The sequence below is a fragment of the Littorina saxatilis genome, linkage group LG15, assembly GCF_037325665.1.
Source record: "Littorina saxatilis isolate snail1 linkage group LG15, US_GU_Lsax_2.0, whole genome shotgun sequence".
Taxonomy (NCBI): Eukaryota; Metazoa; Mollusca; class Gastropoda; order Littorinimorpha; family Littorinidae; genus Littorina; species Littorina saxatilis.
Genome location: NC_090259.1, coordinates 7,678,935 through 7,703,469, shown reverse-complemented (window position 1 = coordinate 7,703,469; position 24,535 = coordinate 7,678,935). Strand labels below are relative to the sequence as shown.

General features: G+C 41.3%; 1 protein-coding gene across 1 annotated transcript in view; it reads right to left on the bottom strand.

Annotated features, from left to right (window-relative positions):
* The window catches only part of LOC138948493 (uncharacterized), a 51,052-nt gene that overhangs the window by 3,040 nt on the left and 23,477 nt on the right, over positions 1-24,535 (bottom strand). Inside the window, exons 6-20 of the mRNA XM_070320048.1 lie at positions 23,290-23,486; positions 21,706-21,784; positions 21,056-21,161; positions 18,870-18,953; positions 17,909-18,058; positions 16,980-17,096; positions 16,678-16,757; positions 15,585-15,651; positions 14,652-14,848; positions 13,235-13,304; positions 12,440-12,579; positions 12,013-12,052; positions 9,540-9,652; positions 6,503-7,224; positions 2,370-2,495 (exon numbers count right to left, since the gene is read on the bottom strand). Of these exons, the coding sequence (XP_070176149.1) occupies positions 2,370-2,495; positions 6,503-7,224; positions 9,540-9,652; positions 12,013-12,052; positions 12,440-12,579; positions 13,235-13,304; positions 14,652-14,848; positions 15,585-15,651; positions 16,678-16,757; positions 16,980-17,096; positions 17,909-18,058; positions 18,870-18,953; positions 21,056-21,161; positions 21,706-21,784; positions 23,290-23,486 (2,288 nt within the window). The remainder of the gene's footprint in view (positions 1-2,369; positions 2,496-6,502; positions 7,225-9,539; positions 9,653-12,012; positions 12,053-12,439; positions 12,580-13,234; positions 13,305-14,651; positions 14,849-15,584; positions 15,652-16,677; positions 16,758-16,979; positions 17,097-17,908; positions 18,059-18,869; positions 18,954-21,055; positions 21,162-21,705; positions 21,785-23,289; positions 23,487-24,535) is intronic.

The window sequence follows — 24,535 nt, the reverse complement described above, 5'->3', positions numbered from 1 at the left end:
AGCCCTATGTAGTGCCTCCATCGCGGCGACAGGCGTAAACTGGGTACCGCAAGGCCCCAGGCTAGACTACAAGGACTCGGAGGAGGTTGGCCCCTAGACGTGTTTAGGGAAGAGATTTACTGATTTAAGAGAATCGTAAACTTATCGTTGCTATCCAAATGTCTTATAATGAGGAAACATGAGGAAAATTTGATAAAGCTGATCGATGCACAAGAAATGACACACTTTCATTTCTAAACTATCCAGACACAACTCATATAATTATGTGAATTTCGATAGGCCTGAAATATCATAAAGAAAAATCATGATACCAAAATAACTTATCTAAGAACAATTAAGCTACAACAAAAGTTCAATTGCACCTTGAACTACAAAGCATTAACAGTAAAGTATTAAACATTGAACATTAGGTTAAAAAAAGGATGTCAGTAAAGTAGTGCTAGCAATAAGTATTAGCATCATTATCAGCGCAAGCCTATGTGCACACAGCCCTAAAAGTTGAAGACTAGGCTGTAACTAGTGACTGATGTTCATGCACAAATTACTCGCAAGCAAATACTGCCCATGGTAAAGATCCCAAAATCACTTACGTACTTGATTAAAAAAAAGACACTTAGGCGTTCACACCCAAATGTCCAAAGAATAAAAAAAAAGGATTGCAACGTTAACATAAATCACATCACTTTACGTTCGCTTTTTATTTATTTTTGTTAGAAAGTTACTACTGGGGTATTTGTGATGCGAGGCCCCTCCAATAAGAGGACGCCTCCTAAGAAAGGACGCTTGCTGTTGTCCTTTTGTCTACTTCACAAACATACCTGTCATGACAGGCCACCTGCAATGTAGGGACACTTTTCGGAAGTCGTAAGGGTGTCCTGGTAGCTATCGACGCTACTGTAGCGTCAAATCTCATATTAGACATTTTGTCGACAATGTATAAACTCCCACCTTAGCCTTCAGCTACTGTAATGTTTTAGACTAGCAGGCAATATTTTCTCTCTTGATTCTGAACGGTGTGTCTTATACATCCAAAATCTTAAAGCATAATTCTCACTTACTCTTGTAGACATGTATGCATTTTGACCGCTTACATCCCTTGTTTCTTAGTGTGCAGGCTTGCGATAAAGAACCCCAGTTCACTGCAAAAATCTCATGAAATCACACATGCAGAAAAAACAAAGGGTAGGGCCGTACTGTATGGCAGCTCACTTCCCCCAGTGAGAAAGCGGCCCAAATTTCCATGATAGTAACCATAACCTCACAGGACGATATGAAATCATATCCTTATCCTTAGTGTTAGTTAGAGAGCCTTGGAGAATGTCAGGAACTGATGTAAGCTTGCAGTGATCATCTTTCTATGAAAATGAAAGTTGCTTGTTCATTTCAATGTTTCTTATTTTTTTCAAGTCCGTGCCAGGAGTTAGCTTTCACAGAACTCACACTACGTCTACATTTTCAGTGCTAATTACTTCGATTCCTTTTATTATTAGATCAACTCAAAATCTGTTTAGTTTCAGGAATGAACGAGTGTGTCCTAGCTATTACTGGTAGCGCATTGTAGTACAAAAATTGCAGTGAATTTCCATGTACTAGTAGTACTGGTATCGCCTTGCAGTCCGAAAGCTACTTCTTCTTCTTCTTCGTTCGTGGGTTGAAACTCCTACGGTTTTTACATACGTGTATGACCGTTTTTACTCAGCCATTTAGGCAGCCATACGCCTCCTTCGGGGGAAGCATGCTGGGTATTTTCGTGTTTCTATAACCCACCGAACTCTGACATGGATTACAGGATCTTTTCCGTGCGCACTTGGTCTTGTGCTTGCGTGTACACACGAAGGGGGATAAGCCACTAGCAGGTCTGCACATAAGTTGACCTGGGAGATCGGAAAAATCTCCACACTTAACCCACCAGGCGGCCGCGGCCGGGATTCGAACCCTCGACCTTCCGATTAAGAGGCCGACGTCTTACCACCCCGCCACAGCGCCCGTCGTGTCCGAAAGCTACAATATCCATGAGAAACAACACCCACTATTCAAACCAAGACGTTTCTTGCTGACCCTCTTATCCATAAAATCCCCGATGTCAAAATTGAAACAAAGTTTGATAAGCCATTGTAATACGAATTATGGCCTACGAATTACGTAAAAATATGCCACTTCTTCTGCATGTCTCCAGAAAAACAGATTTTTTTTTTCCGAAACAAATTTTTGCTCGTTGACTTTGTCAATATATCAGCAGTAGAAAATTGACTGTAAAGGTCAACGCATGGCTGTGCATGTATCGGTACCATATCTTTAAGTCTGCATGTCCTGACTGACCCTTTGACCTGTGACCTTTGGCCTGAGGGCTGAGCAGATGAAATGACTACCTGTGACTGCGCATGAAGGTGTGTGTGCGCTGCACAAAGGCCTGCTGTTCCTCCACGTAGTATGACGAGTCAGGGGTCACTACAGGTATGTCAGGGGTCACGGTCAAGGTCGGGCTGGTGCTGGTCCTGAAGGTCACGGCAAGGTCACACACAGCAAAGTGAGGAGTTAGAAGCAAAACAATTAAGGCACAATGCTTACCTTCACAACAGCAGAGCATCAACAGAATTGTGTTGATAAAAATATCAGTATCATAAATGCTCAATTTCGAGAACTCAAAAGAACATTTTCATGTAATTTAAATAAAAACAAAACATTTTACTGAAACGTACACCTTTAAAAAAAAATCCAGAAAAGCCTCAAATGGATACTTTGCTGCAGACAGGTTAAGTCATAACAGGTAGTAAATTTGAAAAAAATTGCTGATTTAAAAAAAAACCTGTACATTAAAAATATTACTTGACAGTTACCATCTCCCTCCCCCTACACACACAACACATTCCAAGCCTAAAGCTCCTCCTACAAAAACCAAAAAAAATACCAAAAAACAAAAAAAACTACAGAGGCTAACTCAGGTCTAAAACTTTCTTTTGGCTGATATCTACCTTAGACTAATTTCATTCTAAAATGCCCTCTTGAATTCACAGCAAACAAAATCAATCTATGCATTGCATTTCTATAAGCATCTTATTTTGAGAATAGAACTAAACTATCTCTATCTCTAAACTAAAAAATCCTAGAAAAAGTAGAAATTAATTTTAAAACACAAGTCGCGACTAAGGCGAAAATACATTTAGTCAAGCTGTCGAACTCACAGAATAAAACTGAACGCAATGCAATTTTTCAGCAAGACCGTATACTCGTAGCATCGTCAGTCCACCGCTCGTGGCAAAGGCAGTGAAATTGACAAGAAGAGCGGGGTAGTAGTTGCGCTGAGAAGGATAGCACGCTTTTCTGTACCTCTCTTCGTTTTAACTTTCTGAGCGTGTTTTTAATCCAAACATATCATATCTATATGTTTTTTGAATCAGGAACCGACAAGGAATAAGATGAAAGTGTTTTTCAATTGATTTCGAAAATTTAATTTTGATCATAATTTTTATATTTTTAATTTTTAGAGCTTGTTTTTAATCCAAATATAACATATTTATATGTTTTTGGAATCAGAAAATGATGAAGAATAAGATGAACGTAAATTTGGATACATTTTTATACAATTGGGTTTTTTTTCTCACAATTTTCAGATTTTTAATGACCAAAGTCATAAATTAATTTGTAAGCCACCAAGCTGAAATGGAATACCGAAGTCCGGCCTTCGTCGAAGATTGCTTGGCCAAAATTTCAATCAATTTGATTGAAAAATGAGGGTGTGACAGTGCCGCCTCAACTTTAACAAAAAGCCGGATATGACGTCATCAGACATTTATCGAAAAAATGAAAAAACCGTCCAGGGATATCATTCCCTGGAAGTCTCATGTAAAATTTCATAAAGATCGGTCCAGTGGTTTAGTCTGAATCGCTCTACACACACACACAGACAGACACACACACAGACAGACACACACACAAACACAAACACCACGACCCTCGTCTCGATTCCCCCTCTATGTTATAACATTTAGTCAAAACTTGACTAAATGTAAAAACGAACAAAACAACTGAGAATGTAAACTTATACAAAACATGTACAAAGAAAGAAAGAAAATCAATACCAAAATGAACAAAATGCTTAATTGATTTATATCAAGATCATTGATTAGAGACTTACAAAGCCAAGACTAAACCTATTTCCTGACGATGTACTGCTCAAGTCTATAGATATTAAACTGCTGAAGTCTGAAGTCTACTGCTCTTTTGCCAATAATTAAGAGAAAGGATCTACAATGTTTCTGAATGTATTGTTCTCACAGTCTTCCAAACCCTGCAGTTACTCCCTCTTTTATTGGAGCCAATCGGTGCACTCTACCAGGAAATAAAACATAAAATAATAACTATACATATATACGGCTCAGAAGAGCACACACAGAAAACAATAAAGAAAAGCCTGTCAGTTACACCAGGAGCGGATCAGTTCATTTTATGGCCCGGTTTTTTTTCCCAAAAGTATATTGTGAAGATATGGGTGTGAAGGTGTGAAGGCGCGAAGTGCCGAGCCAAAAGCGCAAAGCGCCTAGCTTGCTAGGGGGGTCCGGGGGCATGCCCCCCCCCCCCCCCCCCCCGGAAAATTTTGAAAAAAAGGATGCAAAATGGTGCAATCTGGTGCATTCTGAGGATGATCATTACCAGTTTCAGGCAGCAGATTTTGTCACTGATTAATACCCAAAAAAAACACAATTAAAAAAAAAAATTTGGCTGGGGGGGGTTCCGGAAACCCCAGAAACCCCCCCCCCCCCCTCGTCCGCCCCTGTACACCCTCTTTTATTGGAGCCAATCGGTGCACTCTACCAGGAAATAAAACATAAAACAAGAGGCGAAGCCTTCAAGGCTCACGTAAGAAATCGACAAACAGTAACACAAATTCAATCACTCCGTCACACATACACACACACACACACACACAGTAAGCATAGGTGAAACTGTGCAAGAAAGCGAGACCCTGGATCTGCCAACTAGTCTCGGCCCGCTCACAATAAGAATGACCGAGACTTTCAGTAATTCCTTTGCGTGACGTCTAACCCTCTTACGTCATAATGTGACGTCTTCAAATAGTTTTTATCACACACGTCAAACACTTTTGACCGAGACGTAATCTTCTTATGCGAGCTTTATCCATAGACTCGGAAATGTTAAAGTTTCTATCACACACACACGCACGCACGCACGCACAGACAGACAAAGTTTATCATCGCATAGGCTACACTTACGTGAGCCAATGATGTTTTTACATAAGGCTCAGAAGAGCACCAACAGAAAATAAAGACAAGCCTGCATAGTGACTTAAAACGTGATAAGAAGATAGCAATTGCATCTGTGCACAAACACAGACAAACAAAGCACATTACATCAGACAGCGTTGTTCCCAGATGCTAGGACAATAGGACCGGGAACTAACTCTGTTGGGTTTGCATGGGTTGTGAAAGAGTGAATGCTCTTGCTTTTAGTGAGGCAAGCTTTCCACACGAGCTCCTTGTCCCCGTGTTTCAGACAGTACACCGCTCCCTAGTGACTGGTCTATTAGGCCAACAACAAAAAATAAACTGTTTACGGTAACATAGGCAAAACAAAATAGGGTCGGTAGGTCGGGATTATTTTTATTTTTTTCTCTCAAAAAACCCCATATTTTTAAGTTATTTTGCCAAAAAACAGACTTTTTTTTCCCCCAAAGGCCAAAAAAAGGTCAAGGGTCGCGCGAAAAAATAGGGTCGGTCGGGATACCGTAAACAGACTATTTTTTTTTTTTTTGCCCAATGGAAAAGTTTGCCGAATTAAAAGCAAGTATTCAGTATTCACTCTTGCATAACAGAGTTATTTCAGAACAACATCTATTAAAAATACAGTGTATTGGTCCAAGTGCCATGGCTACGGACACAGTGTTCTGTCAGAAGACCTCCTACATGTCAAAACTATTGGACGGTTGGTTGACCATGCTGAATGCAGCCAGGGGTCAGATCAAAAACATATGCGTCAATGACTGAAGACCAAGGTCTTAGAACAACACTCATCAGATTACACCCCTACAATGTACAGTCTCCTGTGCTTACTATTAACATCACACATACAGTGGCATCCCCTTTCTAGCATACTTAAATCAGGAAATTCCCAATTTCACCCTGAATACACGCGCTTTATAAATATTATGCATTATTATTATCATTATTAATTTATTTCAGTATTAAAACTCCCTGCCTATCTTTTAGAGGTCTTAGCAGGAGGGTCCCACTGTATTCACATGAGGTCTAATTAGCAAAACACAACACACTCACACATCCACACTGCAACAACCACAAAACACAACACACTCACACATCCACACTGCAACAACCACAAAACACTACACACTCACACATCCACACTTCAACAACCACAAAACACAACACACTCACACATCCACACTTCAACAACCACAAAACACAACACACTCACACATCCACACTGCAACAACCACAAAACCACACACAATTCAGCCGTCACTCACCTCTTCAGTCGCGGGTACGGCAAGAGTTCCGGGGTAAGCTCAGGACCAAACCCGCCGTCACATGACCGGGGGGTGAGAGAGGGAGAGGGGTGATTGTGGGGGGAGCGAGCGAAGTGGTCCGAGCTGGCACTGACCCCACGCAATCCCTCCAGGTACGACTGGCTGGGCATGGCCGGCTTGGGGAAATTCGACCCCATACCTCCTCCCCCAACCCCAAACCCCCCCATCCCATCCTGGGACAGGCTCTGGGGGAAGGACTGGCTGAGGGGGTGGGAGGAGGAAGAGGAGCAGCCGTTCTGATGCCCCGCCCCCATGTTCATCCCAAAATCGTTATCAAGTCGGGTCAGACGCGGCCGGGTGAAGGGCTTGGGGTTGAGGAACGATGTCTTGGAGCGATCGAAGCGAATCCCGCCACGGCCGGGCGATTCGAGGAGCGTTGGAGTGCGGATGAGAGCTTTCTTGTGGACGAGGTCGGAGCCGAGCGTGTCGAGCTCGAAGTGGGCGTTGTCTCCGCCCTGGATGGACACGTAGCTGACGGTGACAGGGAAGGCGGCTTTCACATGGCTTGTGCGGTCTGCACGGTGCGGGCGGTGCTGTGCAGAACTGGTGTCTTTTGCGGTGCTCGGTGCGGTGCGGGTGGAAGATTCCTTGTGGGTGGCGGGGCGACCGCTGTCACGTCGGACGTTGCTGGCTCCGCTCCCTTTTGGTGAGCTCCTGGCTTTCTGTGGGAAACACGCATCTCACACTTGGAACTAGGGTTCTCACTCATTGGACCTTCCTCCCGCCATTCAGCCAGCCATACGCTGCTTTCAGCGGGTTGCATGCTGGGTATTTTCATGTTTTTATAACCCACCAAACTCTGACATGAATTACAGGATCTTTTCCGTGCTTACTTGGTCTTGTGTTTGCGTGTACACACAAAGGGGATAAGGCACTAGCAGGTCTGCGCATAAGTTGAGGTGGGAGATCGGAACAAATCTCCACCCTTAACCCACCATGCATGGCCAGGATTCGAACCCACCACCTTCTTTTTGGGAGGCCGGTGTCTTATCCTGTGTTGGTGAGGACTTGGTGGCTGAGTGGTAACGCACTTGCGCTCGGAAGCGAGAGGTTGCGAGTTCGACCCTGGGTCAGGGCGTTAGCAATTTTCTTCCCCCTTTCCTAACCTAGGTGGTGGGTTCTAGTGCTAGTCTTTCGGATGAGACGAAAAACCGAACACCTGTACTATGGCGGCACGCATCCGGTCCGATGTTAATAGGCCCGATGGCTTGTTGGACCTGCGGCCCGACACCTTATGCCGACATCATCCCGATATCTTCCCGCTGAAATGGATATCTTCCCGATGTCGGCATAAGGTGTCGGGCCGCAGGTCCAACAAGCCATCGGGCCGATTAACATCGGACCGGATGCGTGCCGCCATAGTACAGTTGTTCGGCCGCCTGTCGGCCGCCTCGTTGCCTCTTTGCAAAAGTTAGTCGGGCCAACACCCGCGTCGTCTCTTTTGACGTCACCGGCCCGACTTTTTGAAGGGTGTTCGGCCGACTATCGGCCGCTAATGTCTTGCTGGCTGGGTAAGGGGAAAGCACAGCATAACAATGCACTTGCTGTGAAACCTGGTTGCCACTTGGCTAAAGGCAATGTTTGTAAAACTGATGTTTGCCACTATGGTGAAAGCAATGTGTGTGTGTTTATACTGGTCCTGTGATTGTAAAGTTTCATCACTACGGTGAAAGTAATTTGTACTGTTCCCTTGATTCTGAAAGCTGTTTCATCACTACGGTGAATTCAATGTGTGTACCATGGCCCCCCCCCCCCCCCCCCAATGTATGACTTCCTCCCTTTTAAGATCTTTATATTTCAGATATTCTGTTATAGCCTCTGTAAATTTACCTCCATTTTAAGGCGGTGTGCGGCATTAAAATTAAACTTGGAGAATACATGGAATAACTTAGTTTTCTGGGTATTTATTGAAGGGACTTATAAAAATGAATTAAAACAATTGTGAATATTAATAGACACAGATTGCCGTTGCTATGGAAACAGTCGCCATATTGGAATCCTAGGAAACGGTTTTACAGCGACATCATACATAAGAAATGCATGATATTTGACACAAAGAAACACATGACTTTTATCTACTATCATATAGGACGATTTTGTTTACAAAAGACTACAGTTGAATTTATAGTAATTGTTGTAATAAGGATTAATGAATTTGTAACCGCATATTCATTGATCATTATTTCAAAAATTAATATAAATTCAACTGTAGGCTTTTGTCAAAAACTCGTTCTATATGATTGTAGAAGTCTTGTGTATCTTTGTGCCAAATATGTGACCCTCCACCACGGGATGAGTCGCATGTCACCTTTGCATGATTTTCATATTTTTACATTTTCCTAAAGAGTTTTTTATGCTCTATCCAGTGGTGAAAACCGTTTTAGAAAAGAGCAAAAACTGTTTGAGTTATAGGCCTGTGACTAAGGTGACCCTCACACTGTTACCAGACACTCCCCGGACTTATATTAAGCCTAGCGCAGAACCGCGCGAGGTGACATGCGACTCATTTCGTGGTGGAGGGTCACATATTACTAAGCATTCTGACTTCTGTGCATTGCATGACAAATTGTAAAATTGCCCGAATAAAACATCTTTCAAGAAAAGAAAATATTAAGCATTTCTGATGTATGATGTTGCTGTAAAACCGTTTCCTACAAATCCAATATGGCGGCTGTTTATGCCAGTTGCCATAGCGACAACAGTCTATGTCCTTTAGTTTTTGCAAGTTTTTCATTTCTTTTTATAAGTGACTTCAATAACTATCAACAGAAAACTAAGTTACTCCATGTATTTTCCAAGTTTAATTTTGGTCATGTCAGTGCCGCACATCGCCTTAAGACTCCCTCCTTTACAAGACCGGATTTTCTCTGAAATTTGGAGGTCTCAAAAGAGTACGGAAGGCGGGGGTCACTGTACTGTTCCTATTATTGTGAAAGCCGTTTCATCACCATGGTGACAGCACTGTGCGCACACTTGCCTGTGCAGCGGTGACTGTCTGTGGCGGTGACTGTTTACCCTCCTCCCCCTCCTCACTGCCTTGCTCGGTGGGTGACGTTCGCTGCTGTGGGTGCGAGCCTGAGCCGCTGCTGGCTGTTTGACACAAAGCCACACACACATCACCGCGTGCAGCATGCAAAATCATAGGCAAGTCACGTACACTGCAAACCTATCTTGAAAGATGCCACAGAAAGCAACACACACATGCATACATCACAGAAAGAAAGAAAAAAAGCATGTGTCTTAAACAGGTTAAGTGGTTGTGCACAGTATTGGGCCAAATATCAGGGACATAAGCACTCAATTTTAAAAGTGCTTAAATATGCTTTTAACAACTGTTTTTATGTAGGAGACATATGGCTCTAATAACAAAATAAGCAAAACGAACATTTTGTGTACCAGATTTTACATAATCATAGATTTAACAGAGGTACCTTTGAAATATGATGTAAGTAACGCACTTTTCATTGCTGTCCTAGCAGGCAAGTTTTTAAAACTACAAAACTGTAATTGTGCATGATAAATAAGTACTCAAATGTCAAAGGAACCGAGTCTTTACTTCATCTTCAGACATTAAAATTAAGGTTATATTGGAGGCATTGAAGGTGAACACCGTTACTTACGTCATTCTGTATCAAAAAAGTTTACTATGTAACTGCCTTCAGAGTGTATTGATTGATTTTTTTAATGTTTCTGATATTAATAGACCCCTTAGTAATGTGCAAATAAAAATGTGATTAAAACCTGCAAGAAGTCCCTCTGAAACAAGTTAATGACGTAAGTAACGGAGACACCAAAGAGAAGTTACCAAAATTGATGACTTCTTTTTTTGTAGTTTTTGTGTCAATTGCAGTTCTATTTCATCAAAAAACAGTGTTTATTCACTCAGACATGGGAAATATACTTCAATGATACCATGTAAATGTTTTGATAGATACTGGTTAAAAATTAATGTGTTAATAAACAATATGTCAGTGTTATGAACGTCATGAGAACATGAAAACAGAAGGTTCCTATCAATCATGACAGCAAAGATGAACATTGATTGACAAAGTGTTAAATAATTCAGTAAAAAAAATGCTAGAGATCAAAATACAATACCTCCTTAAAGTGCATCCAGATTTTGATGACGTTCGTAACATCGGACATGCTGCCATTTTCCTTTCTCGGCAAAGCAAAGTGAAACTGCGTGGGTTTGAATGCACTAATGCATCATATTTTTGAAAGATCAGTACTTCAATTAAATAAAATATGTATTCATTATCAATAAAAGTGTAAAACTATACCTGTTTTTGGCGTTTGGACACCTTGAGCATCGGAGAGAAGCAAACAATTTGCGAAAATTGCTTTACATATGTATTCTGTCCGTAACATGAAAAAAATGGCGGACACCACGGTGTTTTCGGTTAATTTCAACCAATCAGAAGCTTTCTCGCTATTCAGTGCTGAATATAAGCTTTACTTTGTCGATTTCCGTTCGTTTCAACTGAAGTCGTCTGCTCCAAGTGCAAGGTATCTTGAGAGCAGCGGAACATTTTGTTTGTAACCATCAGACACCAAATAATTTTTTCGACCTTTCATCCCCTTAAGCGCGAAGGTTTTGAATTATAACTTACTATGGTTGATTTAATTTGAAGATTTGGGCTGTTGTAATTACTCTGTATATACTTGCGAAGCCTTGCAGATAACAAGAATACAATCACTGGGCGAGGGAAAACGGAACTCGAAAGTGGACACGGCTAGTGACGAACATCATGCAATTTTCAGCATCGCGTCACACGCTTTTGCCCGTGAAACAAAATGGAACACCTTCTTTTATGAATGAAAACACTCTTTGTTTTTAGCCTTAACTTATTTTCAGTTCTTATTTGACATCGGCAGCCTTTCAATCAGGCTTTGAAATGTGTTACCCTCGTGTGTCCTCTTTCCAGTCGCGATTTTGACAGGATTCGACAACAACAACAAATTATATAAAATAAGTCATTAACTTTTTTTTTAATCAATATGGGTATGAAAATGTAGCTAAATAAACAGAGAACAAGATGCAGTATGAAAACTTGTTTTTATTGATACATTTCTGGCTAGTTTTGCTTGAATCATGAGTAGGTAATTTTACAGTAGTTTGGCTCAATACCGTGCGCAACCACATATACATAAATCTTATCTCAAGGACGCATGTTGTAGTGATGAAGCATAATAGCAGTGATACAGGAATGAAAACACACAGATGTCATACTGACATCATTCTATCAACAATATCAAAATCACAAACCGCATTTTGTGCCAAGAAGCATTCGGAGGGGGAAAAAAACCCAGGCGTGCAATTTGACACAGGATCTTTAAGACCTGCTGACAGACAGTTTTGAACGGACAGAAGAAAAGGCCAAGAAAGAGCACATCAGGGGACAACCATGTATACACTTGAAGCTGAACGGATGAAGAGCAAAACTAACCTGACTTGGGTCTCTCCCCGTCCGACAGATTGCGTGCACCCTGTAAACCATACAACACACATCAACAACACCATTGCCAAAGCCTTCAGCAGCTACTGTACTATGAAAATATCTATTTCAAACCAGGATACAAAGCTCACAATGAATACACATGCACACACACACACACACACTCACTCACACATGGAAACATACACAGACACACACACATAAACACTCACTCACACACATACACACATGGAAACACACCAACACACACACCAACACACACACACACACACACACACACACGCACAGACACACACTCACTCTCTCTCTCTCTCTAACTCTCTCACATACACACTCACTCACTCTCTCCCTCCCTGGCACCAGCCTCTCCCCCTCAACCGTCAATTCACATTTTCAGTCACAGCATTAGGAGACTGACCTTGCCGCTGCCACTTGGTGTCCTTGAGAGTTTGTGACCTTCAGTCAAGGACTTGCGTTTCTTGCCAGATGCTTGCTTAACGTCTTCCTCAGCCTCCTTTTTGGCTGGCGGCTGGTACAGCGGGGGACGGCTGGCATCATCTGATCATTGCAAGACAACTTTCATCATGAAACATCTAGGACGGGAGCATTGCCATTGGCTGAGTGGATAAGACATCGGACTCCTATGTGGAAGGTCGCGGGTTTGAATCCTGGCAGTGCCTGGTGGGTTAAGGATGGAGATTTTTCCGATCTCCCAGGTCAACGTATGTGCAGACCTGCTGGTGCCTTATTCCCCTTTGTGTGTACACGCAAGCACAAGACCAAGTGCGCACGAAAATGATCCTGCAATCCATGTCCGAGTTCGGTGGGTTATAGAAACACGAAAATACCCAGCATGCTTCCCCCATAAGCGGCGTATGGCTGCCTGAATAGCGGGGTAAAAACGGTTATACACGTAAAAGTCCACTCGTGCAAAAACATGAGTAAACGTGGGAGTTTCAGCCCATGAACGAAGAAGAAGAAAAAGAAGAACCCCGTACCTTGCACACGGAAGGCTGATATTGTTCTATCCACTATAGGCTGCTATTGTGCACATTGATATACCGTACCGTACTAACACCTAAACAATCCAAGCACTCTGCATGTCAATCACATCCAGTTTCTCTTACAGTATAAAAACCAACAACAACAACAACAACAAAACTTTTTGTTAAATTTTTTTTACACAAATTAAAAGCAAAAATCTGTGACTTACACCCATCCTTGGCAGTGCGTTTCTTGGTGGCCTTGCTCTCAAACCTTCCCTCATTGGTCAGAGCTGTCACCTGTCGTAGCCAATCAAATGTTTCAAGAACTCAACAAACGCTATAAGTCTTTCTCAGAGCAAATCCTTGCCCACATGAAACGTCTTCCTATGTTTGCTTGCATATACACGGTGACCCCCCAAAAATGCCACCCTCTCAAACGCGACTAACTTTCACGTTTGTTTAGTTAACACCTTCATATTTGGTGTACAATAGCTTCAGATGTGGGATGATAATTGCACAAGGTTTCAAGTATACAGGTCTAGAGGTTTGAATTTTACGCTTTTAAAACAATATGTTTCAAAATTCGGAGATTGCATAACAAGTAGGATGTTTGACATGTAAAATGTGAGAAAACACAGTTTATCCTACATACGTGAGAGAGACACCCGTGAGATAATAATCGTTCAAATCACACGTGTGTATATCATGTAAATGAGGTCATGTCAAGCAAGTCTGGCAGGGACCTGTTTTTCCACTGCTTATGATGCCAAAGTCACCGAGATTAACGTCATTATAGAAACAAAAATTGCGCTCGCTAATTACCCTCGATGAATCTTTGGAACTATCACGTCATGCCACACTTTCAGAGTGAAGTTTCTTTGCTTTGACGTAATAGATTGCACGAGGCTTTAGAAGAGATCGAGGTTCCAAAACAAGCGTCTTCAATTTAGCTGCCTCGACTGCAGGACATTTTCAGTAAAATACACGTAAGTACAGTATGTAGGATAAACAGAATACTACATGGCTAGCTGTTTCGTACCAGATTTACACTCGTTGCTTTTTCAAATAGTGAACAGCTCGCTTTCGCTCGCAGTTCAATATTTAAAAAACCAACTCGTGTAAATCTGGTACGACACAGCAAGCCATGTAGTATTCTCTATTTAAACAACAATAACACTCTAACTATAAATCCTGACAAATACAGACTATGTGTATAATGATGGTGCAAAACAAGGCTCACTAAGTTTTCAAGAAACGTTTGAACTTTTGTCCTGACATACATATGCACACATGAACACACACACACACAAACACACACACATGCACACACACCCAGACACACACAAACACAAACACACACACAGACACAGACACATGCAGATGGACACAGCAACACATGAACACATACACCCAAAACAAAACACTCGCACACCCACACCCACCCACACACATAAGCAAATACACCAAAAGGAAAACACACGCACCCAAGCATACACAAATCCATTTTGAATCCAAGAAGGAGGAGAGAAAGACAGACAGACAGACAAACAGACAGACAGTCAGACAGACAGACAGACAGCCAGAAAGCCTGCCAACCAGCCAGACACAGACAAAACACACAGCGGTCACAGTGCGGTCACTCACCAAAAAGGTGTACTCAGTGTCAGGGGTCAACCTGTGGGCAGCGAAAGACAGCTCCATGCCAGAGTAGATTCCCTTGCCGTTCATGCTCAGGTCGTAGCGCGTGATGCGACCAAGCGGAACCTCTGGGGGCTCCCAACTGATGTGCATCTCGTTGCGACCTATCACCTGCACATGGGGCTTGGAGGGAGCGTGTGCACCTGTTGATAGCATGGACACAGAATACTTTATTATCTCAAACTTGAAACAACATGTTGACTTTACATACGTACATTTTTGTTTATTTAAACAAGAAAAGCAAATGCTTATATAACTCCCGTTCATCATCTCCCATTACTAACCCCCCCCCCCCCCAACTTTAAGACCTGTACCCTTGTAAGACCTTGCTTTTACAGACTTTCTGTTACTAAACCCGTGTAAATGCAGATATACCCCCATTTTAAGACTCCGCCCTTTTAAAGACCTGGTCTTCTCAGATTTTTGTAGGTCGAGTGTTTTTTTCACTCATGTGTCTCAAATGAGAACGTAACATGTGGTACATTTTATAACGTCAACTTTACATGTAAAAACATTATTTGAAAAACTCTCAATCAAACCTATCAAATGATAATTAGTTTGACAGATGATTGTGTTCCTACAAAATAACAATTGCCCTGGCGACCACTTCTCAATGCCCAAATGCCCACAACCTCCTGAAAGGATCCCTGACAACTTGTTTTTCTATATAATTCACCTTTCCAAAGTGGCCACCTGTGTATAGGGACCGCTATTGGGTGGTTGTTTTAGTCAGGTTTTACTGTGATTACTTTTTGCTAGATTCGGTTTTACCAGTTTTCTTGACGAATAGTGAATGGAAATCACGAATTCTTACTTGAAAAGAAATGTTGTCTTGGAAAATAGCTAGCATATGATTCCTGATGTTGACAAAACACAAACCTAGCTCAGCAGTTGTCCCCGTGACGGTTGACCTTTCCCCTTTGCCCTTTGCTGTGGCAGCACACACCTGAAACGTTGATTTGAACGAAAGGTTTATATTTGTATTTGATAAAAAACATCTACACATAATCATGAACATACCTGTATTTGGTAAGATAAATCTACAAATAATCATTGACATACCTGTATTTGATATAAAAAATCTACAGGTTACCCGTGAATCATGGACAAACCTGTATTTGATATACAAAAATCTACAGGTAAGCATGGACATTCCTGTATTTGATATAAAATAATATACAGGTAAGCATGGACATACCTGTATTTGATATAAAATAATATACAGGTAAGCATGGACATACCTGTATTTGATATAAAATAATCTACATGTAAGCATGGACATACCTGTATTTGATATAAAATAATATACAGGTAAGCATGGACATACCTGTATTTGATATAAAATAATATACAGGTAAGCATGGACATACCTGTATTTGATATAAAATAATCTACAGGTAATCATGGACATACCTGTATTTGATATAAAATAATCTACAGGTAATCATGGACATACCTGTATTTGATATAAAATAATATACAGGTAAGCATGGACATACCTGTATTTGATATAAAATAATATACAGGTAAGCATGGACATACCTGTATTTGATATAAAATAATATACAGGTAAGCATGGACATACCTGTATTTGATATAAAATAATCTACATGTAAGCATGGACATACCTGTATTTGATATAAAATAATATACAGGTAAGCATGGACATACCTGTATTTGATATAAAATAATCTACATGTAAGCATGGACATACCTGTATTTGATATAAAATAATCTACATGTAAGCATGGACATACCTGTATTTGATATAAAATAATATACAGGTAAGCATGGACATACCTGTATTTGATATAAAATAATCTACATGTAAGCATGGACATACCTGTATTTGATATAAAATAATATACAGGTAAGCATGGACATACCTGTATTTGATATAAAATAATATACAGGTAAGCATGGACATACCTGTATTTGATATAAAATAATCTACATGTAAGCATGGACATACCTGTACTTCATAAGGAGTGTGAGCGGTCAGTCCTGTGATGATGGCTGATAAGTCTGAGGTGTGTTCCACCATGTTGCGTCCTGTTACACAGTCAAAAACAAGGTGGAATTATGGGATATCTGTTGCCTGCAGTCACACACAGTCCAAAACAAGGTGGAATTATTGGATATCTGTTGCCTGCAGTCACACACAGTCCAAAACAAGGTGTTACCTGCAGTCACACAGTAGGTACTTCAGGTATTTCAGGTATATTTAATAATCCCTGCACCTACAATTAACATGAACTTGACCTCATGACGTACCCTGATAGACGTAGTAGCCCTTGATGACCCCATTGGGGACCTCCGGAGGTTCCCAGCCAATCTTCAGCTGTGAGATGGTGCAGCCCAGTACATGTAGGTTGCTGACAGGGCCCGGCACTGTTATCAACGCAAATATCACAGTCATAATACAATCATCTTCAGCTGTGAGATGGTGCAGCCCAGTAAGTGTAGGTTGCTGACAGGGTCCGGTGTCACGAACTGAAACCTCTGCTGAACAATCCTTCTCATTGCGGTCAATGCGCATACGCCAATCTTGGACTTAAAAAATGCTACCCTTTGACCGAACGAACCATGGGTTAGGGTTAGGGTTTGGATTAGGGTTAGGATTAGGGTAAGGGTAATTAAGGGTTAGGTTGTTCACGACCCGATTAATCTCCCCATGTAAGCACATGCGCATTGACCGCAATGAGAAAGATTGTTCAGGCAGAGTTTTCAGTTCGTGACACTGTTATCAACACTAATATCACAGTCATAATACAATCATCTTCAGCTGTGAGATGGTGCGGCCCAGTACGTGTAGGTTGCTGACAGGGCCCGGTACTGTTATCAACACAAATATCACGCTGCCCTTACATCATCATCTATGAAATATCAGATGGTTATGATGCAACCATCTTCGCCCCCAAACACATAAACATATGCGCCCTCCCACACATCCACACCCTCTGTCACACACAAACATACAAACACACACACACGCATGCACACACGCATGCACACACACATACGTATGTACACACGCACACACGCGCGCACACACACACACACACATACACTCACACACACACACACACACACACACACACACACACACACACACACACACACACACACACACACACACACACACACACACACACACACACACACACACACACACACACACCCTCTTCTCACAAATAACTCACAGTCTTCCTCAGTGGTGACAGTGACGACCTCGCTGAAGGAGGTCATGTCCCCTTCAGTATAGGCCCGCACTTTGTACGAGTACCGCTTGTTGGCTTGCAGGCCTTCCGCCTCAAACTCACACACTGTGTCATCATAAATACACTTGGTGCCTGGAGAGAAAAAAACCGTCATTCATCAGATTATTAACGTACAGGTATGTATACTGATGCTTTGGTGAAATTGGTGTTTATGTAACTTTCGTGACATTCCCAGTATCCTTGAAAATAGAAACTGGCAGTTTATCAAAGTTTCAAGTTTCAATAAAGAAAAGAGAAGAGACAGAAAAGAGACAAAGACTTTTATAGTTTATAAAATCAAACCTGTCCTGGCAACCTCTCGATAATGACCACCGGCCCTCAACGAGCACCCCAAAGGATCCCGGATGAGTTTGTTTTCATATTCTAGCGACCACCTGTCTATTATGAAAACTTTTGGGTGGTCCTTTGGGTGGTCCTTTGGGTGGTCCTTTGGCTGGTCCTTTGGGTGGTTGCCATAGACAGGTTTGACTATACTAATTAGTGAGGTCAATTTTAGAAAATCACCCCCCCAACACTCGCCATCACTTCTCAAAAAGCCTGATGTCTTTTTTTCTCATTGATTATATTTGACAATGAAACAATTCCTTGATGCCTAACACCCCCCCTCCCCCCTCCCTCCCTTTGTCGTGCAGAAAGTATCCTCTTCCTGTACAGAATAGCTACCTCTTACTGGTTTATTCATTCCAGCCTTCCCCTTAAGGTTAACACATCCTTTTTTGAATATCTATAATTGATCATATAATTATACTGCATTGTTCTTTGCAAAACTTTGACAACAATTGTTTGGACCAACAGCATATCTTCCTTCATACCCCCCCCCCCCCTGACCTTGTCCATTCTGTTACATTCCCTCTGTATAACTCCCCCCCCCCCCCCCAATTACCTTCGTAGAGTTGATACTTGATGGTGAATCCACTCTTGGTGGTGAGGGCGTTCCACTTGATGCTGATGTGATCAGGTCCCTTCACTGTCAAACCATAATATATTGTCATTGTTAACAAATGTCACACACTTATATTAATCGGTCACTTCTTTCTTTGCATGCAAACTAAACAAATTTTCTGAATGACTTGAATTTCTAATAACACAACTTTTCAAAATGATGGGTAACCATGAAAGTAAACAGGATTGTCAGAACATAATAGTTCAGTGCTAAAATCTAAGCAATAAACCACATTCTGTCTGTCATAATTTGTGTACTATGTAAACAAAGCAACTTAAACAAATGTGACCCTCCACCACGGAATGAGTCGCATGTCACCTCGCGCGGTTCTGCGCTAGGCTTAATGTAAGTCCGGGGGATGTCTGGTAACAGTGTGACGGTCACAGGCTTATAACTCAAAAAGTTTTCGCTCTTTTCTAAAACGGGTTTCACCACTGGATAGAGCATAAAAATCTCTTAAAGAAAATGTAAAAATATGAAAATCATGCAAAGGTGACATGCGACTCATTCCGTGGTGAAGGGTCACAAATGTGCAAAGTGAAATGGAAGTCCCACCATCCTACATGTGGTGATTTTTGTCCGTATGATTAATTGTTTTATGTAGGTTGTACATTTAATTGTTCTATTTTGTATACGTTATTTTGTAAAGAGCCTAGAGCCATAGGAAAGGCACTTAAAAATGTCCAGTTATTATTTAAGTTATTGAGACATCCCAGTGCACTAAGGGATTTATAGAGCAAATCGAGAAAATTCATTATTGAACGAAGCGCATAGCGCTGAGTTCAATAATTATTTTCGAGATTTGCTCTATAAATCCCTTAGTGCACTGGGATTGTTTCAATAACGATATTGTTGGTACCGCCAGAGAAAAAAGAAGATAAAACACGCACATTTTGCTACGCGCATGAATAGGCATAACTGTGTGGTCAGGTCGTAGAAGATCTACTTTTGTGTGGGCTGTCTCAAGTGTGTCGTGCTTTCATCACACGCAAACTCTTGTTTTAATTTCTGTTGGTAAATTCCAGTGTAGCGTTAAGCTAAACAGTGATGATCTTTCAGAGAGACCTCATTTGAACTCGGAGAAAGGACTGTGTTCTTAGTTATTTGCGATTCGAAACCTCAAGTCAAGCTTCGACGGATTGACTGTGCAGAGTGACTCCCCTTGAATTGGCTAACCCGACAAGGTCGACGGTTAGCACATTTTCAAAATAAATGTGGCATGTTTCTCGTGTGGTATCTTCACTCATCGGGGAGTCCGGTACTAAATATGAACGGTAAGAATGCTCTGAACCCTATACGTATTATATCCCCATTGTTTTTTCGTTCACATTTGCCAAACATGTTAGTTTGCTGAGCGGGGTTTATATCGTCTGCGGCATTCCAAAAACAAAAATTGCTCGTCACGTTGCACTGAGTCTGCACGCATGAGGCAGACTGGTAATAAGTCTTATATATGGTACGGACGTTCTAAACCCTACACGTTTTCGATTCCGATTGTTCTTGCCTTGAAATAATAATTCGGAAACCATTCATTTACTGAATTGATGCAGTTGTATTTCAGTGTAATCTAGTCTGCTACGTATATATTCCAAATGCTGATCAGTCTAGCTGGTACGTTATCGGAATAACACTTTGTGTTTTCTGTTAGCTGCTGGGAATTGTATACTAACTCATCATTTGGTAATGTGGATAATAAGCTACGGCATAATTATGAGAAGATTCTTCGCAAGTCGAAACTGAAAATTTAGACACAGCGGGTTCTATTTTTAGATCACTGGCAACTGTGGCACAGGCACATGCAATCTGTCAGAAAAAAACCACTTCTGCTTTAATTGAGAAGCAGGAAATTTATGGTATTTTGGTATTGTGGAGAATATAAGCTACATGTCATTAATTAATTCTGAGGATGAGAGTACTGTCTCGCTTAGGCAAAGGGCGGAAGAATACGCTCTGTGGAAAAGTTAGCGCACTCCAAGAGTGCGCTAACAGTTTTAGCGCATCGCCATCAGCCAATCAACTGGTTCACATCAGTCATGTGACACCAGTACTTACTGACAATTATTATTATTATCCTCCAACACCAACATACATATCACACATTGGCTGTCCAATCAATGTTGACTGACCTTCAACTTGAGGCGGGGCCGCACGGTCGAGACGTTTGAGGATCTCGAGTGTGATGATGACCTCTTCCTTCAGGTCAGGGTTGACGTTGTTCTGTGCCTCCGTCACCTGTACACAGTCACATGGTGAGCAGTGTGAAAGTACAGTCAACGTCTAAAGAGAGAGAGGACTCTAGAAAGAGACAGACAGAATGATGCATAAAGATGTGAGTGCATGCGTTTATGTGCGCGTGTGTTTTTGAGAGAGAACGAACGAACAAACGACCGAACGAACAAACTTTATTTTACAAGGATAAAGGTTTAAGGCACATTGCCTTGTCTAACAACCTGTCCTTAAACTAATACTAAACATATAATTTGTTTTTGACAGACAGACAGACAGACAGACAGACAGACAGACAGACAGACAGACAGACAGACAGACAGATCGTGAGAGAAAGGAGGAGGAGAAAAGAGACAGACATAGAGATGTGTGTGTGTGTCTGTGTATATGCCGGTTTAGTACATGCTAGATGTAAAAGTATGCAAGTCTCCTTTGAACACATTAGATTCTTATGTGACATGTGCCACAACCAACTTGACAAACATGTTATATTAGATCCAACACAGGTTCATGTTTTCCAACCACAGACATGACTGCTACACACACTGACCTTCAAGGCGCAAATGATGTGATTGTTATCCCGCAGACGTAAACATCCCCTCGGCTGACTGGCTAGAGTTCTCAGCGTCCTGAAAGCAGAAATGATGAATTCAACCACACACTGCATTGAAGCAATATGGGAGAACAGAAGCCTGAATTTTCAAAACTAAAAGTCACAAACAAATTGAAGTAAGGCCTTGACCATGCAGTCAAAGCACAAATTACACAAGGCACAAAAAAATTTAAATTTTTTCAGATTGAGTCATAAAATAGCAGAAACAACATTTTTGCCTATTCTTTCTTTCTTTATTTGGTGTTTAACGTCGTTTTCAACCACGAAGGTTATATCGCGACGAGGGAAAGGGGGGAGATGGGATAGGGGAAAGGGGGGGGGAGATGGGATAGAGCCACTTGTTTAGTGTTTCTTGTTCACAAAAGCACTAATCAAAAAATTGCTCCAGGGGCTTGCAACGTAGTACAATATATGACCTTACTGGGAGAATGCAAGTTTCCAGTACAAAGGACTAAACATTTCTTACATACTGCTTGACTAAAATCTTTACAAACATTGACTATATTCTATACAAGAAACACTTAACAAGGGTAAAAGGAGAAACAGAATCCGTTAGTCGCCTCTTACGACATGCGGGGTGCAGAGAAATAAGGATGTGGATAAGAAGACTTTTGGTAAGTGAAATAAAGGTGATGGATCCAGTCAGGTAGAAATAAGACAACAAGAAAAGAATTGGAAAACTGCAGGGAATAGTAAGGAGAGTTTTCTTGGAAGGAAATATAGGTGAAAGGACTGGTAAGGCAGAAATAAGACAAAAGAAGAGAAGAAACAGAACCGTTAGTCGCCTCTTACGACATGCTGGGTAGCATCGGGTAAATTCTTTCTAGTCCCAACCAATATGGGACTCCCCCTAACCCGCGGGGGGATTTTTGCCTATGGAGGTTTCTTCAAGGCACAAATAACAAGAGGCAAAGCCATCAAGGCTCACGTAAGAAATCGACAAACAGTAACACATACACACACACACACACACACACACACACACACACACACACACACAGAAAGAGCATAGGTGAAACTGTGCAAGAAAGCGAGACACTAGATCTAGATCTGTCTGTCTGCATGTAGCCTACTTACAGGGACACGACTGCCAACTAGTCTCGGCCCGCTCAAAATAATAATGACCGAGACTTTCAGTACTTCCTTCGCGTGACGTCTAACCCTCTTACGTCATAATGTGACGTCAATGTAATGTGACGTCTTCAAATGTTACAGTTTCTACCACAGACATACACACGCACGCACGCACGCACATACGCACGCACGCACAGACAGACAAAGTTACGATCGCATAGGCTACACTTACGTGAGCCAACAAGTAAAGATGAAAAACAACAGAATTCTGTACTCACCGATACAAGGACAGCACAATCATTTATAAAAAAAAAAGGCAAAGATTTTTTTAAATGTCTAATCATTAACAAATCTGAACGATAGCTCAAAGCCGGTTTTTTTTCAGTCTCAGATGCCTCTAACGGCCTTCCCGTGAGGGTGTAAAACTTAATGTTTTCTTCCACTTACATAGCAGCAAACCAGCCAGTCTCACTGTCCTGAGCACTCAACAGCTGAGCCAATGTCTTCAGGACGTCGTCAGAGTGAACGTTTTGCAGCAGACGACTGTGACCCTCCAGGTTGGTTGCTAGGCAACTGAGAGCAAAGCAAGCGTTCTTACTGGCGCCGGGATCCTCACAGCTCAGCATCTTGACCAGAGAGGAGATCTGTAACAAACCACATAATAATTCACCCGACATGAACAAACAAATCTAAAACAATCTACATTTTGTCCAAATTGGACATCTGCAAATTAAAACACAAGATAACCCGGTCATGCTACATGAAAAAACCAATTTGCATCTTGCCAAGAGCTGAAATTCCCAAATAACAATCAAAAACAAAACAAGAACTTGCTTCAATTTTGCTTATCCAAAAGGTCAAAATGATAATAATTAAAAACTTAAAAAAAACTTGCAAAAACAAGTCTTTATGAACAAATCAATAATGTCTGATCAAAACCAACTATAACTTTAGAATCATGTAGTAACTCTACAAATAAATACATAAAAAGAGAAATAAACGTTAATTCAAACAATTTTTCATGAAGAAAACCAAAGAAAGAGACTCATGTACAGCTGAGCCCAAAAAGTTCAGGATATTTTTTCAGTTGTATAGCCCAGATGTTAAACAGCAGTTTTTTGGTCAGAAATATACGTGTATTTGAAGATCAGTCTTTCTTCTGCTCAAAAATGTGTTTCTGGAATCTGAGCAATATCTGGGTATGACGTCACAGGTCCGTAACCACGTATACCCTCAAAAATGGCGTTTTTTTACGGCATGATTCACTTTCAACCGTCGAAACAGTGTCTTAAACTGAATGATATTTTACATTTTTTACATCCAAAAGTTTATTTGGTGTCTTACCTAACAGTTCATACACATTTCGTTCAAATCCGTTGCTAAGTCAGGCTAATCTAGCGTGTAAAAGAGAGCGACCACAATCCTGAAAAACAGCAACAAATCCAGGGGTTTTGTCGTGTTTTTGCTGGGTAGCTGCAGTTGATATGCAATAAATCTAAAACTACAAATAGCAGCCTCGCCAAATTTCACAGAATGATAACAAAGACCCTCATCTGGATTCGCGCTAGTACTTGGAGCAAACAGAACCCGAGAATGGACGTTGTAACGGTTTTCTGTTACAAATTTGCAAACGTTCGTAACGTCTTAGAAACAATGTGACATGCACGTTACTTTGTACACTTTGCAAAAAATG